At 39.5% G+C, this 15,601-nt stretch overlaps 1 protein-coding gene across 2 annotated transcripts in view; it reads left to right on the top strand.

Annotated features, from left to right (window-relative positions):
- Window positions 1-15,601, top strand: part of rab6ba (RAB6B, member RAS oncogene family a) — a gene marked incomplete at its 5' end in the record, with an annotated part of 49,346 nt that overhangs the window by 17,379 nt on the left and 16,366 nt on the right. For both annotated transcript variants that reach the window (XM_083887865.1, XM_083887864.1), the window contains one exon: window positions 7,213-7,271. In XM_083887865.1, coding sequence (XP_083743991.1) covers window positions 7,213-7,271 — 59 coding nt within the window. The remainder of the gene's footprint in view (window positions 1-7,212; window positions 7,272-15,601) is intronic.

Raw genomic sequence — 15,601 nt, 5'->3', positions numbered from 1 at the left:
TACAGTACATAAATTCTGCAAACGAACAACTAGAACAAGAAAACACGAACATTTAAATTGAAATGCTATGATAGTGTCTTTATTTACAGTGTGTACAATTGAAAATGGAGTACATCACCACACAAATAACACACAACGAGCACCTATTTGTCGACAGACACACGCAGGAAAGTAGGAGGCAGAAAAGGCCCCTCTGTTGTATATGTTGCTGCAAGACTGTCAATCAAAATCTGGTTCTGCCTTTCAGACAGTTCCTCCAATTATCATGCAGAAGCTCATGTGTGCTTGGGGAAACAAGCCACATGGTGGGCGTGGCAACTGACCTCAAAACGGTTAGTTGGCTGAAATGGAAGTGAAAGTGGTATTACTACTGAAATTTACACGTCCTTTCCCCAAACGCTTAAAAGGCAGGAAACCTCAAAATGAGTCCAGTGGTTTGAGCCCTCGCCCTCCATCGCACAGGTTGTAAGAGAGTCATGTGATCATAGATAGTGTACACATGTACTATAGGGAAGGGGAAATATCTGCTCTGTCCGCACTTACGTTGTTGATGCAAATGCACATATCTGATTCGTATCCGATTTATTTCCACATAAAGACCTGAAGAGACCTGAAACTGATCTGACTGTCCTGGGTCATATCTGATTTGTGTCATTAGGGAGGGAAAAGATCACAATTGGGTCATTTGCACGATGAAGTGTAAATGCAGCCTTAGATCCCTTTTTTCAGGCTTTTGAGTCCAAAACTGCAAATGTTTGCAGAACTGATTTTAATTAGATGTAACCTTAATGTTCCAAAAACATGCAATATGGGAATTGGGTCAACTGGACATTCTAAAGTGACCATAGGTGTGAGTGTCGGAGTGAATGGTTGTTTGTTTCTATGTCGCCCTGCGATGGACTGGCGAACTGTCCAGGGTGTGACCTCGCCTATCGCCCTATGTTAGCTGAGATTGGCACAGCATGCAAAATGGATGGTAACCTCAATGTTCAACCTCTTTAATTTTGACTTCTATTTAAATCACAGACTAAAGTATACACAATATCACTCTTCTGCTAATGCTAAAAAGACCACGGTCAAGCTTTTTGTCATTGAAAGTAATTATATTTAAGGACTCCCCTCTGTCCCATCTATTTAGATTGATAGATACAGTTCTTCTTAATGACGTCTTATGGGGTTATTGATTTCCTTATAGTATATTTATAACGCATTTGATTCCTCCTCGCTAATGGTGTTGAGATGAGAAAATCCTTAATTCACTCGTTCCACTGTTGCGTGGTACTTCGCAAATGGCAGTAGCAGGCAGGGCCTAATGTGAACCCGACTGTGGGGGACCTTTAATGTGCTGTAAAATTGTATTTTGAGCTCTTAAAAGATGCCTTGATGAGGCATCTGTTCACTGCTCACAGCAGAGTCCTGGTGGTGCAAGTTGTGTGGCAGCAGGTGCTCCGTTATTTCCACTAATTGGCCCCCATGTTGTTAACTCACTCTGCAAAGTCTTTGAAGCATCATGTGAAGCAGGGACCTTATTAAAGCCAAGACTGTAATTGAAAACCCACTAAGCAGTCATCCTATGTTGCTATTCATTAAGGTGTCTATAAGTTGGCTACATAATTGAGCGATAACTCGGTGTGGAAGAGCATCATCAACATGTGTAGCTTCACTGGTTGTTAAATTACTTTTGTGGAGACACTTGGATAGAGGGTCTAACTTAATGTGTTGTCGTAATGTGACTGCATTTTATTTATACGTCAACCTGGAATGTATTTAAAGGCTAGCTTCATTGATTTTACACACTTATAAGCATCAGTATGCTCATCACGGAAAACACCACTTGGTATGTTTAACAGTTGCGCCTGCAGGAAGCTTTCTGAAGTAACCCTGATGATGTCACCAGGGTTTAGAGCTGCAACTAACGATTATTTTCATAATCGATTAATCTGTCCGTTATTTTCTCGAATAATTGAGTAATCGCTTGGTCCATAAAATGTCAGATAACGTTGATCAGTGTTTGTCAAACCTGGAAATGATGATGTTCCCTGAATGTTTGTTATATGGAGCAAAGAAATTAAGATAATATTCACATTTAAGAAGCTAAAACAATTGCAAATCTTGTTTTAATAATGAAAAAGCCTTAAACTATTAATAATTGATTATCAAAATAGTTGACGATTAATTTAGTAATTGATTAATAATCGTGACTGGATTGTCTCGTCTGTGCTTCCTCACGATTTAAATCATTGAAAATCAAGGTTACAGTTTGTTGTGTCTGTGGTCTCCCAGGTTTGTAAAATCAAGTCAGATTTGAGAATCCTCTCGTGTCAAGGCAAGCTGGTGAATCACTTTATTCATTGTAGCCCCTGCAGCTCTGCATTTTTTCTTAATTTGTTCACCATTGTTCATCATTTATTTCAATAGTTACTGAAGGGGACTAAAAAGCGTACTTGCAGGGTCAGTGTCCAAATGTATTAGTATGTTAGCTTGGCTGCAGTCACTTATAAGCACATTGAAACTATGTATTTTCAGTTTTTTTTTTCTTTATATGACTGCAAGTTGATGTCAAGATCTCACACTGTGTTGCACAATTCATTTAAGATTTGAATGCCCTGTATAGTCTCATGCATTCCTGTTCTATAACAATTATGCAGCTATGTAATGTTGAAGGATAAGAAATGGCACTAGGGTATAGTTCTGAACCTTTCTTTCTGAAAATCATTTATTGAAACTCTGCTGATCTCCTGGGCAAAAAGGCAAAAATCTTTGTGTTCAATCCCATTCACTGTGTAAATCATCGAATACAAATTGGATTTTATCAATAATTGCTGCATCTGTGTCTTCTACCACTGACTGAATCTCCATATTTAGATTACAGGACATATACTGTATGATCATATGCTATTAGTATTGCTTATCAATTGTTTTTAAGTATTCTGTGTACAGCACTTGGAGTAAGAGATATTGAATAAATTAGCTTGTTATCAAGGGCAAATCCATAGTTATCACTTGTAACACTTTGTTCCTATTCCTTGATTATTTTTGTCTAATGTCGGTTACTGGCCTGTCGCCAGACAGTTTAAAATTGTAATTCTTATTATGATTTAGTACTACCTTTCCTTCTGTAATTAATTAGTCGTAGTTTTCTGTGTCAACCCGCTGCCCTGTGAGAACACACTGATGCCACGACTTCAAAGAAACAAGGTTATTGCCACTGCTGCTATAGATTTCTGTTTATTGTCCAGCTAAAACCGCTAATTCCATCATAATCTCTGAAATAGCTTGACAGAAAATAGGATGAAAAGCTCATGATGAGAAAATGCAGAGCTAATGCTTAAATGTAATCAAACATATTCCTTGTTAATCACTTCTTATTCGCCTTATGATATAAAAAAAAATCCACTAAAGTATTGCAGCCATGTAACTAAGCTTCTTTCTTCCATCCCAGTAATTAAATTCCCACAAATAGAACTAAGTCATATCTGAATATGAGGAACATCAGGAATAAGAAACTACAAGTTGGATAGTCACATATGTACAAGAACAGGGACAATTTGTTTCCCTTTAGTGCTTTTGTGTTGACATTTTAATCATATACTTAAATGCCCTTCATTATATTGTGTTTGGACACACATCCAAGCAAAGCCTAAGTGTGATATTATACCTTATACCTAATGAATTTCACTGTCTCACAGAGTTTCTTCATACTCTCTCATGTAATACCGAATGTAAGAAAGAGGAACAAGGATGCAGGTGTCTTTCCCTGGGTTTTAAAGCTTTTAGCAGTGACAGGGGCACAGAGAGTGATGTTTCTGGAGTAGTTGAGGACGATGAGTCAGCTGCAGAGAATCGTGGATTGCTATCCTAATGTTTAGCCCACGAGAATAAAAACTATGAGTTGGTTGGTTATTGTAGATGTATTTGTCAAAATTTGGGATAAAACTACTACCTCCGTAAAACTTGGTAAATTGGATGGGGTGCTGGGTCTATAGATGTTTTTTAGGTTTAATATAATTATTTGACTGTTATGGTTGTTTGCATATCTATTTTCAGGTTTTTAAGTCCAAAACTGCACATTTTTGCAGAACTGATTTTAATTAGATGTAACCTTAATGTTCCAAAAACATGCAATATTGGAATTAGGTGGACCTAGGACCGTAGGTGTGAGAGTCAGAGTGAATGGCTGTTTGTCTCTATGTGGCCATGCGAATGATCTGGTGAACTGTTCAGTGTGACCCCGCCTATCCCCCCATGTCAGCTGAGATTGGCACAGTGCCACCCACGACCCTCGTGTGGAAGATAAATCGGTAGAAAGCGGCCACCAATTTGTCTAATTTGGCCTAACACCAACATCTTTCGCGTAACTCATCCAGGGTGTCGAGCATTTTAAGATTTAGCATTCCTGTAACAGTCAGTGGTGCTAAAGCCCTACTCGTATTTTAGAAATGGGGGGGATTATGACATTTCTGCTTCACCTAGCTTCTTAAATAAAGGTTAATGAAAACAGTTGTCACAGTTATGCACAATACCTACGATTATACCAAAAAGTTGTGATTGATTGTAGTCATGATGTAGGCGAGAGCTAATTAGTCTAGGTGACTTCATTTTTACATTGGAAAGCAGGAGAGAGTGACTTTCCACCTAAATACAATATAACAGATTTGAGACAGTTCCATGCTAAACGCATGTTTTGGGGATTTTTAAGTCTTTGTATCTGATCTACAGTTCAGCATTGTTCGGTTAATTCTTATATTGGACGTCGCGCTCATGACTCTTCCAGTGACGTCGCTCTCTGCCAATCAGTGGCCTGTCGTCTGTTAATGTCATATTTTAGTACCGGCTTGGAACCTCGCCAGACCAGGTACCAGATACTATCCCTATTGGAAAAGCAAAAAAACAAAACGAATCAAGTCGTGCTAGAACTGTATAATGAAAAAGAGAAAAGTAACTGTGTTTTTCCAAGTGGAAGCCAACTTGGAAACCTGTGTAGATGTTGGCGAAGTTGCTTTGACTTGAGGGGGCGTTCCAACTTTCAACAACAACTAGTAACCTGCTGTAGACCCAGACATAGTAATGCAGTTGGCTCATAACATGGTACCAAGACATGTCTAGGAAGTGCCACCAACTTACTGTTGGTAACTAGTTAGCTCGTGGCTGTGGCTTGAAGCAGTGAACCATTTTTTTTTTTTTTTTTTTTTTTAAAATCCCAGATGAGAGTAAGCGAGTGAGAAGAAGAGGACAGAAAGAGAGAGACAACTGTGGTAAAACACTAATTTGCAGATAAAAAGCAGGACAGTTCTGGAGCCAAGTAAGCCATGTGATACATTGATAAATCAACATGAAGACATTAGCATAATAAGTAGCTGCATTTCCAATCCTTCCTCGCAGATATGCAATGAAGAAAGGAGTTTTTACTCCACTTCAATAAAAAAACTCTTCATTGTGTGGCCACAGTAACTGCATTCGACATCAATACCTCATAATTTAGCATACTTCTTGTTGTTGAAATACAACCGTGAAATTGCCGCAGCACAAAAATGATAATCTGCATGTCTTACTTGGATTTAGCTAATTTAGGCATTTTTGTGAAAAGTCAATAAAAAGAAATGTGGTTGTCAGCGTTATGCAGATTCAGTCAGTGTTGACTAGCTTATTGGACTCTGGCACTTTGGATCTGTTCCCCCTGAAGTTAAAGGGATATAAGATGCCAGGTCTCAGCCAACCTTCTGCAAAATGCTGCCAGATGAATATAAGAGGGTGGGATCGATCTATGCTGGCCTCCCCATTTGTCCATTTGTGTGGTTCAATCTGCCTCATTAAAGAATTCACAGAGGAAAAAAAAAAAATCTGACAACCATATGCACCATCTATCAATAAATCCACCACGTCTAACCAGGCCTTTCTTTTAGAAGTGATTCATTCTGGCATGTGCCCGGCGCTTCTTAAATGATGAATTTATTATCGAATCGCTATGAAATTGGTGGCTGTTCTCCAGTCATTTGTCAGTCACATACCATAACACGCCTCCGTAATGATCCTCGGCAGTTGAGTGTAATTTCTCCTCAGAGCAAAGCATCGGGGCTAATGGTCGGGTAGATTTAGGTCTACAGGATCTAACGTTGTATGTATCGCATTAATAATTGCGACGAATAGTCTGAGAATATATGAAATAAAAATCATTTATAGCGTCAAGGGTTTAAGCACACTTTTGGCCTCATGTTAGTTTGTGAAAACTTAAATTGTTTTTGGGAAAAAAAAAAGAGTTACACAACATGATAAATCAGATGTTTAGCCACAGTCTGATATTGATTATTACCAACATTTTTTGCACATTACACATATTTTGTTCCCTGTACACAGGGTTAGGGTTATTCTCCTGCCTTGCATAAGATGGTGTGCAGTTTTGAACGAGCATTTAATTGCAATGCATGGGCATTGATCATGATAGTCAATATTGTTGGAGCTTGACAATGTTAGCAGATTGTTACAGGAACTGTTTTTAAATGGGAACGGATTGTTGATTGATGTCTCAAGTTTGGCCATAATGCAACAACACTTCACTATTTTGCTTCAAGGTACAATAACTTGTTATATTTATGCACATTTGCAGACCCATCACATGGGTTATCTCTTGAGGATAATATGCTGGTTTAAAAGAAACTTTGAATCCCCTAAAAACTTAATTTTAATTCTTTAAAATCCTTCTACTGCACTTTCACAACGATGACGGTATTTACATGTTGCCGCGCTGTGGTTGCTACAGTGACACAATTTCACAATGTCTTTTCTAATCCCTTTCCAGTTAAAATCAATGAGACAAAAATAACCACAAGTGTTGAAACTGTTTCCATATAAACCATATGCAGATAACAGACAACTGTATATGTCATGATAACCTGTTAACAGTACATATTTCACCTTTTCCATTGTTCTATGGATTTCTCTGAATTTATTAAATTGGGACATCTACGGTAAGTGTATTGGGAGCACATGATACCATCTCCAGCAACAGCGCTGTAATTACATCTGAAGCTGATGCCACTGCTGACCCTTGGTCACCCCCCATACACAGTAATGAGCTCCATGGTGAGCAGCAACAGCCATTACAGAAGCCATATCCTGCTGCAATGCTCCTGTGGGGAGTTATTCAGTGTCTGAGTGAAAGAGGATCTATTGTCTCTTTATTTATTAAATTCTGTCTCTTTCCTGTTCTTGCAGTCGGGAAGACGTCTCTGATCACACGGTTCATGTATGACAGCTTTGACAACACATATCAGGTAAGTTCTACCTCCTACACAGTCCACATCACTTTTGTCTCTACTGTCAGGCCTGAAACACGCAGCTGTACATACATTGAATAGAATAAACCCAATTCAAATAAGGCAAGTAAAATTGTTGACTATCCCCTATCACTACGACTGAAACTGTAGTGCACAATTTAAAATATTAACAAATTAAAAGAAGTTGTTTGTCAAAACAGACGGAGGCAACAGCAACATTACTCTAGTAAAGTCAGGCAGCTTCACACAGGATGGAGTATGAACGAAAACAGAAGTGCCTTTCGGAAAACTTTTTTTTTTTAGACATTCGACGGAATACCTGCTTGTTCGCCCTATCTGCCCCCATGCTGCCTCTGTATACACCCAAATGCCCCCTCAGGCAGGTGTGATAGTATTACTGTCACACTTGTTTTCAAATAATGGATGGAGCATATGAATAATTGAACATCGTTTCGGTTCGCACAGAGCAAACGGAGGCAGAATAATAACAACAACAACAAATCAGCAAAGGTTCGGACTGAAGCTTTAAGTTTCCGTTAGGCAACTAGTGGTTGTAGTTATGTTACGTCCCCAAAAACCTGTGGTATTATTACTTTATAAGCAAAACAAACTATATTTTCAAGTCATAAAATGGATCAAATTAAGCTCTTTCTCATTTTGTGTAGTGTTTATGTGCCTTTTAGTTCATGCAGGCTCTATGTTGAAGAAGTGTACATGTTCAGCGTTATGAACAGAAACACTGTAATCAACAACAATGAAGAAAACCTAAGAGATAACTTTATTGTTTTGCAAAGCTTCAAATAGCTAGTCACAGTACTCATATATTTAATACTAGTGGTCAACCAATTAAGTTTAAGTCAATTACACAGCTTCAATAAGGCATTACAATCTATAGGCATCATCAGATCCTGTCTCCATTGACTGGTTTAAAGACAGAAAAACAAAACTGTGCAAGCTGCTGCTCGATCAATGAAAGTTTCAGCTGCACAGATTGGGCAGTGACAAATGTAAAAAATGCCTCTCTGATCATTGTTAAGCTGTCAGATAATTTTCAGTGGAGTAGACTGTCGTTAAAGGTCTGGAATGTAAGAATTAGTGACCTCTAATGGTAAAACTGCAGATTGCAACAAATGAAGGTATCCTCCACTCACTCCTCCCTTTCTCAAGCAAAATATAGCTGTGTTTTTCAGTCCAGTTATGTAGTTTCATGTCTGTCTTCATGAATACGGCCTGTCATACGCGGATAGTAAGACCATGATTATTTTCAAAGTTGGCGATCTCCTCACCACCTTTAGCGAAATGTGTTTGTCTTGTCCAAGGCCGCTGCTATAACTCGAGTGCAGCTGGATACATTAAAGCTTTAGCAACCCAACGGCCATCAAAGTCGGCGCTAAGTGCAGTCAATCTGAGGAACACTGGGGGAACATGGGTTTCCAGACAAATGGCCGTCTGCACTCACTGGCCTCGTAGTGATGAGGACTCTTCTCTCCTCTCAGCCATTTCCTTCCATCATAAGTGGTCAGGCAGCATGTGAGGCAGACAGATAGCATCTGCTGATCAAATTTTATCCCCGTATGCCCCACACTACTGTAACGATCCCTTCCTTAGATTGTCACAACAGCCTCAGAGTAATATGGAAATCAAATGGTTATTTAATTTGTGTGTAAAACAAAACCTGACATCCACAGGACTTCATGTGCCATTTTTCATTATGGCACACAGTAGTGGATTATGGTTTTTGTAGATGCCATAGCCTCTACTTTGTTGCCGTAGATGAATGTCAAATCTCTGTATCTACCAAGTGTTTTGTTTTACCCTGTGTGCGTTTGCATGCTGTCCCCGTCTTCCCTTTGTCTTTTCGTCCATTGATCAGTGACAGGTAGGGCTCTGAGTGATGTTTTCTCGCTCAACTTCTGAGACCTTTGAGTATTAATTAAAATGCTGCGTGCATTAGCTGGGTCTGAGTGTTTATACCGCAGTCAGAGGGGAGGCAAGATTTGCCCCTGCGATGGTGGAAAGACGCTCTGAATGCGAGCGTGCCGAGGAAGTGCGCCTTGATGTGAATATTTATGAAGTCATTCATTCTGAACATATCACGACATGTTTTTTTTTTTTATTTTCATCCAAGCCGAGCCTTTAGATCTGAGCAGTTCCTGTCCTTTGAAGGAAGACGAGCACTGTATTTAGAGGATAAGGTTCATCAGAAGGATGAAACTGAGCGTGGCAATGGCTTTAGTCAGCGGGAGGATGTGAGCAAGGCGAGCCTGATACGCTGACTCTAAAGCAGCAGACTCCCATCAAGCAGCCACTGAGCCGAAATAGACGCAGGGAGACATCCTCACTGCCTGGCAGCACATGCTAAAGGTTTCAGAGGCCTCCAGAGGGAGACTGCCTCTGTCAGCTGTGGTGGAGCTGTCAGTCAAGCCTGGCCACCAGGCTGTGACTGCTCGGCCCAACAAACTCTGATATTTAAGTGCTGGAACTGGATAAGCTGAATTTAAGAAACATAGAAAATCATATGTAGTAGGGCTGAGGGGGAAATATCACAATATTTTTGCGTGGTGATATTGTATCACTTTTGAGACACAAAGTATTGATTTTATTTTTTAGCATATAGTTTCAAATAAACATTATGTTTTGTGGATTAATTAGGTAACCCATTAACGGTGTACAATACTTATTACCATTGTTTTCACCACATTTGGAACATATTTAACATTATTTCACAAATGATTTGACACAATAATATGTATAACAATGACTGAGCAAACAGGACAGAGTTAAAACAGTTACTAGACATTTAAGGATTTTAATTTTTTTCAAGTTATAATATTCATAACATTTTCATAAAATATTCATCCAAATGTGAAATAAAATAAAAATCAAGTATTTTTTTTAAATTATTCTGATGCATTTTTAAAAGATCAATGGTTTAATTTTAAATACATTCTGAATTGATATATATTGTTAGCCTAATAGCATAGTTGCCAAAGTTATATTTGAACGTTTTTGAAAAACAAGAAAAAGCAAGTTTTTAAGCAAGCACATTGGTAAAGTTAGGCAGATATCACAATGACCAAAAAAATGACTTATTATGCTAACTAGGCTAACTATATTTAAAAATATGTATTCATACTGCTTAGTGACATGAGTAACATATCAAACAGATTGATTTTTAAAAGCACTTACACTGATCACAAATTTACAAATTTAGTAAATCTGGCTGTCTGAAGCAGGCAGCATGATTGTATACTGACGGGTTTCTCTGTGTGCCAGCAGCAAACTTCAGATTAATCAGATTTGCTGTGTGTCCATAAACTGCTGTGTGTTCTAACCCACAGCGAGCAACTGCCAGCTTGCTCGCTGAGTCTCAAGGTCTGCTGGTTTGCCAGTGGCTCTGCCAGATGGAGGACCTTGAAAGTCCTGGTGGGAGCGGTGCTGGATATATTCGTATTCTCTCCTTTCATGAAGGTAGAAATACAACAGTTGGAAAACCACCAGTCAAAATCGTTTCATGGTCGGTGCAAACATTCATCACACTGCAAAGTCAAACGATGACCACATCGTCCTGCAAGAATTAAAGCTCCCGTAGAGTCATCCTATCGCACATATTTGTGAGTTATGGAAGTCTACTTACATACATTAACTTGTTTTTATGGTCAAAAACCTCCTAGTTGCTGCAAACGAGGCGATCGAAATCTCTCCTCACTGAAGCTCTCGTCAGTCTGTTTCAGGCTGAAATCTCACCCCCAGAAGACAGAACTGTGTTGTGATTGGCCAGCCAACGAGAGCTTTCCCAACTGTCTTATGATTGGCCAGGTACCTGGAAGTGATGTAATTAGCACGTCAGCTCTCGGAGGCTCAGCTCCCCCTTTGGAACGGTGGATGCACTGCTTCTCATTATCAAAACATTGTTTTAACAATGTTTAAAAATGGCTTTGTCACAACTCACCGCCGTAGTCTGACCTGGAGTCAGAAGACACTGTGAAACAACCGGATGTGCCGGGACTAGTGCCTGGAGCAGGAGGATCTGCGGTGCAGGAGACGGGATCCTTACGTCACGATTCCTGTTTTTTTCAGCCTGAGATTACAATAAGACCCAGCGTTCACAGCAGTGGCTGAACTGTTTGTTTTGAAAATTTAGGGCTTGATGAACGATGTAATGACGCAGATACACACCAGAAAACGGCGTTAATTGGAACTTCCGGTCTATGGGAGCTAACGAGCCACAGTGTTTGTCAGTATAGCAGTTTTCGCACTGTAAAGATTGACGCATCAGGACTGTGCAGACGAGGCAGAAGATGCACAGACGGTGAGTAAAGCGAGACTGTTTCAAAAGCAGCCTGAAAATACTAAAGAAGTACCCACAGAAAGTTTCAGGAGTGGATTCTTCTGCTAAAAATAATGCTCATCATTCAGTGGTAGTTCACAATCATATATATTCTTTTTTAAATCTCAATCACATTTCAGCTTCTCATGAGCGTGGCCGTCCAATATTGAAAAAAGCGTGCTCTGCCAACAGTGCTCCGTTAAACAGCTGCCTGACCGTGTGCCAGCTTGTACCAGTCTGTCTTTGTCTGCACCTCACAGCTCCACATTTCCTGGATGCAGTTTAGACAAGGATCACTACAGTAAAAGAGAGATAAACAACACAAAACTGACTGAAAGACTGTAGATAAAAAAGTCTGTTGTGTGACAAAGCAGACGGCTTTGTTGCTCTCTCTTGCTCTCTCTCAGAAGTCCACAGGCAGAATTCCAGAAAAATGGCTACAAACTTAAACCCTATGGGTCCTATTTATAAGATTTAAAGTGCATGGTCTAAAGTGCGTGCATGAACACATTAGGGCGTGTCCAACTGCAATTTTGCCATTTACACAGCGCATAATCTCGGCGCAAGATGCAAAGGAGTTGTATTTAGTGTCTGAGTTATTGGAAGGTATGTTTTGGGGCGTAACATCAATTAAGCCAGAGTTCCACTTGTTATTCCCTTTTAAAAGTCAGGTGTGCCTGTGCCTGTGCCTGGCTCATTGCTATTTAAATGGCGAGTGCAGGAAACTGGCAAAGTGAATGATTCTCTGCTGAGGAGGCAGATCTGCTTGTGTGCGAGCAGAGTAAATGCAAAATAAAATAAAAATCTGAGCTGAAAATAAGCAACGGTTTGTCTTCGTCAAACTTAAAATAGTTTCTAACATTTTCCCTATATTCACAACTGTGGCCAAATAAGTGTTTGTAGTTTATAGCGCTGTCATGCATGACAAATATCCTTGTTTATATTTGGAAACTAGACTATAATTAACATGATTTATGGATGCTGTATATTAAAAATAAAGAAACGATCTCTTTTACAATAATCTTCATGACTGTATTATTTTACCTGCTCTTACCAGCCCCATATAATGTTGTTTTACGATTGCCAGGAAGTGATTGCAGCTCCTATCGTGTAACCTAAACATTTTATCTGCTTCAAAATCACTTGGTTTCCTTCATAATGGTAATATTTGGCAGATTATACCTCACCCAGTCCCTTTTTATCTGTTGTGACACCCTTAAAGGGCCAGTGCAACCCATAAATTGCTCTTTTGCACTTACAAAAACTGAATGCAGCTCCTACCTTGTGACCTTAAAGGTTATTTTGGTAGATTACACCTCTCCAGTCATTTTACTGATTGAAATACCCTTAAAGGGCCAATACATCCCATTAAATGTATATTTCCACTTTCCAAAAAGTAATGGCATCTGTGACCTTTTTTCCAGCTGTCTGAAGGCATTTTCATCCTCTTAATAAAATAAAAATTACAAAATCATATTTTGCATTTAAAATACGTATTTCAAATCAGAAATACGACCCATCCTTAGATGTAGTTAAAAATATACCTCACATCCCTCAGACGTGTTAAAAGCTTTTTTGCCCTTGTCACTGGCAGAATGAGAGTTCCTGGTCTGTCCTCTAACGACGTGTGCTGGTGAATTATTTAAAAGGAACATTAATAATTTCTGGCGATCTTATCTGTACATTTATGGTTCTCTGTGTGGGATTCTATATTTAAAACTGTAGAAGGGTAGAGAGAGAGAGAGAGAGAGAAGAGAAAACTCCTGCAGTATCTCTCTGCTCTCTTCTATTTATTATGTCTATAATCAAACTGTAACTTAGCAAGCTTTTATTATTAGCTGAAAAAGGAAACTGTGCTTAGTCTGCCTGTAAACTTCCTACTATTTCTATTTTATTTTAAATTACTATACTCTTGTATGCAGCGGTGTATACTCAGGTTTTTTTGTTTTAGCTGTACAGTTTTTGGTCTAACATCCCGTTCTTCAGTCCATTGTGGCAGCTGTCGTCGAAATGAAACAAGTGCATTATGAAGTTGCTGATGCCCAGTTTTATCCAAGTTGGCAGTTAGCAGTGGGCAAAACCAGCTGGACTGCCTCATGTCAGCAAAACACAACAGATACACTATCTCGCTTAAAGCTGCAGTAGGCAGAAAAATAGATGATGATTGAGCATCAGGCTCTAATTCGTTAAATATACGAGTTGCACTTATCCAAGCCCCTCCCACACTAAAGAAGGGGTGCCAAACATACAGCCCACGGGGCCAGAACCAGCCCACTTGAGGATCCAATCCACATACGCAGTACACAGGTACGCTGGTTATTTGTGGCGCTGCTCTTTTTTTCGTTTAATAAACAGACCGCTCCAGTTCGACTGTAGGCACGCTAACGGAGCTAACTGGTAAACGGACTGCCTGGACTCCGGTTGCAGATAGCTATGACTAAATGTATTGTGCCTTTTGTAGAGCCACTGATCTGTGCGTTGTTATGCACATGTGTACGTGGTAAGCTTTTGTGTAATATTGTTGAAATTGAACTTATTTTTCTCAAGAAATTTCAGGTTGTTCATGATACGCTTTTTAAAAAGATACTTCATTAAATGTGAAACAAAGGGAAACATTTGGAGATCTTGTTGTTTATAGGTTCTTATGCTATTATCATATTGGTCCGGCTCACTTGAGATCAAATTGTGTTGTATGTGACCCCTGGACTAAAATGAGTTTGACACCCCTGCACTAAAATATTTAGTTTGACCTTCTGATTGACAGGTTGCTAATACCAGACCAACATCCTGTCACATCATGCCAATGATCACAGAATTTGACAGACATAAAAACAATTGTTTTGTTCGTATGTAGTTGGCACCAATGCTAGAATAGCGGCAGCCAATGGGGAGCCCTGTCTGTCTCCCTAAAGTGTCCTGTGATTGGTCAAGGTCTCCTGTTATAGGCCACATTTGTCCAAGATTGGAAACAGAGCCTGGAGGAGCTGCAGAAATCCAGTTTTCTCTCTCAGATCACTTGATAGCGTTTATTATAGAATTATTGATCCATATCTCCAAAAGTATGTTGCCTAGCTAGTTTTAAGAAAAAAGGATCAGTGCAAAAACATATTAAATGTGTCACGGTACAAGTCATTCTCTGGCATGTCTCAGAGTAAATGCCTGCAGGTCGTTCCCTGTCAACCTGGCAGACCTATCTGTACAAGCTCCAGCTGGCTGCTGCTGCCGTTTGCAAGCCCGGGTCACGTAGAGTAGAACCATACAGCTGGGTACTGCGGCATGATCCAAGTTTAGACCGACTCAAGCAACCATCGAGTCCTTTACACCCTCACCCCCGCGCACTCACGCACACACTGACACGCCAAACACCTGGATGCACCACATGAAAAAGGCACAAACCGCATCAGCCTTGGCCAGCTGTCATTCAGTGTCAGTGTGTCATTAAAAACTTTTCTGTTTCCTGCTATGAAGTTTTTTTCTTTTCTTTCTTCATAAGAAAATTCAGTTAAAGCAACAAACCCATATCTGCAGTTTTACCACTTTTTAAATCAAGCTAGATCACATAATGATATCGTGGCGAGCGGGCGGGTCTGGCGGCAGAAAGTAAACGATACAGAAATGTTTAGATTCCTGCACTAAGTGGATAATGTGAAATGGTATGAGCCATGATTGTTGGGCAGTCCAAACCACACAAAATACACAAACTACACATTGAAACAATATGGTTCTGATTAGTGAAGTGTAATATTTGCGGACACTCCAAAGCGTTGACTCAAAAGTTAAAAATAAACTTTTTACAGTGACTTAACATTGGATTCCACTGTATTTCATTTGTTCTATGATATTTATTGGCCAACAATTTGGATTTTTATCATTAAATTGTGTCATGTCATTTTGCATTTTGATCTGACGCATCCATCATGCTGTCGTGCCTTGTTTTTGCACGTAACCTGGTTGCGTGACAGATTTTTTTTTTTTTGCGTTTGGTGTGAACACACTG

The sequence above is a fragment of the Microchirus variegatus genome (assembly GCF_963457635.1).
Source record: "Microchirus variegatus genome assembly, chromosome: 4".
Lineage (NCBI taxonomy): Eukaryota > Metazoa > Chordata > Actinopteri > Pleuronectiformes > Soleidae > Microchirus > Microchirus variegatus.
Note: the sequence above shows the minus strand (reverse complement) of the source record. Positions and strands in the feature narration are given on the sequence as shown.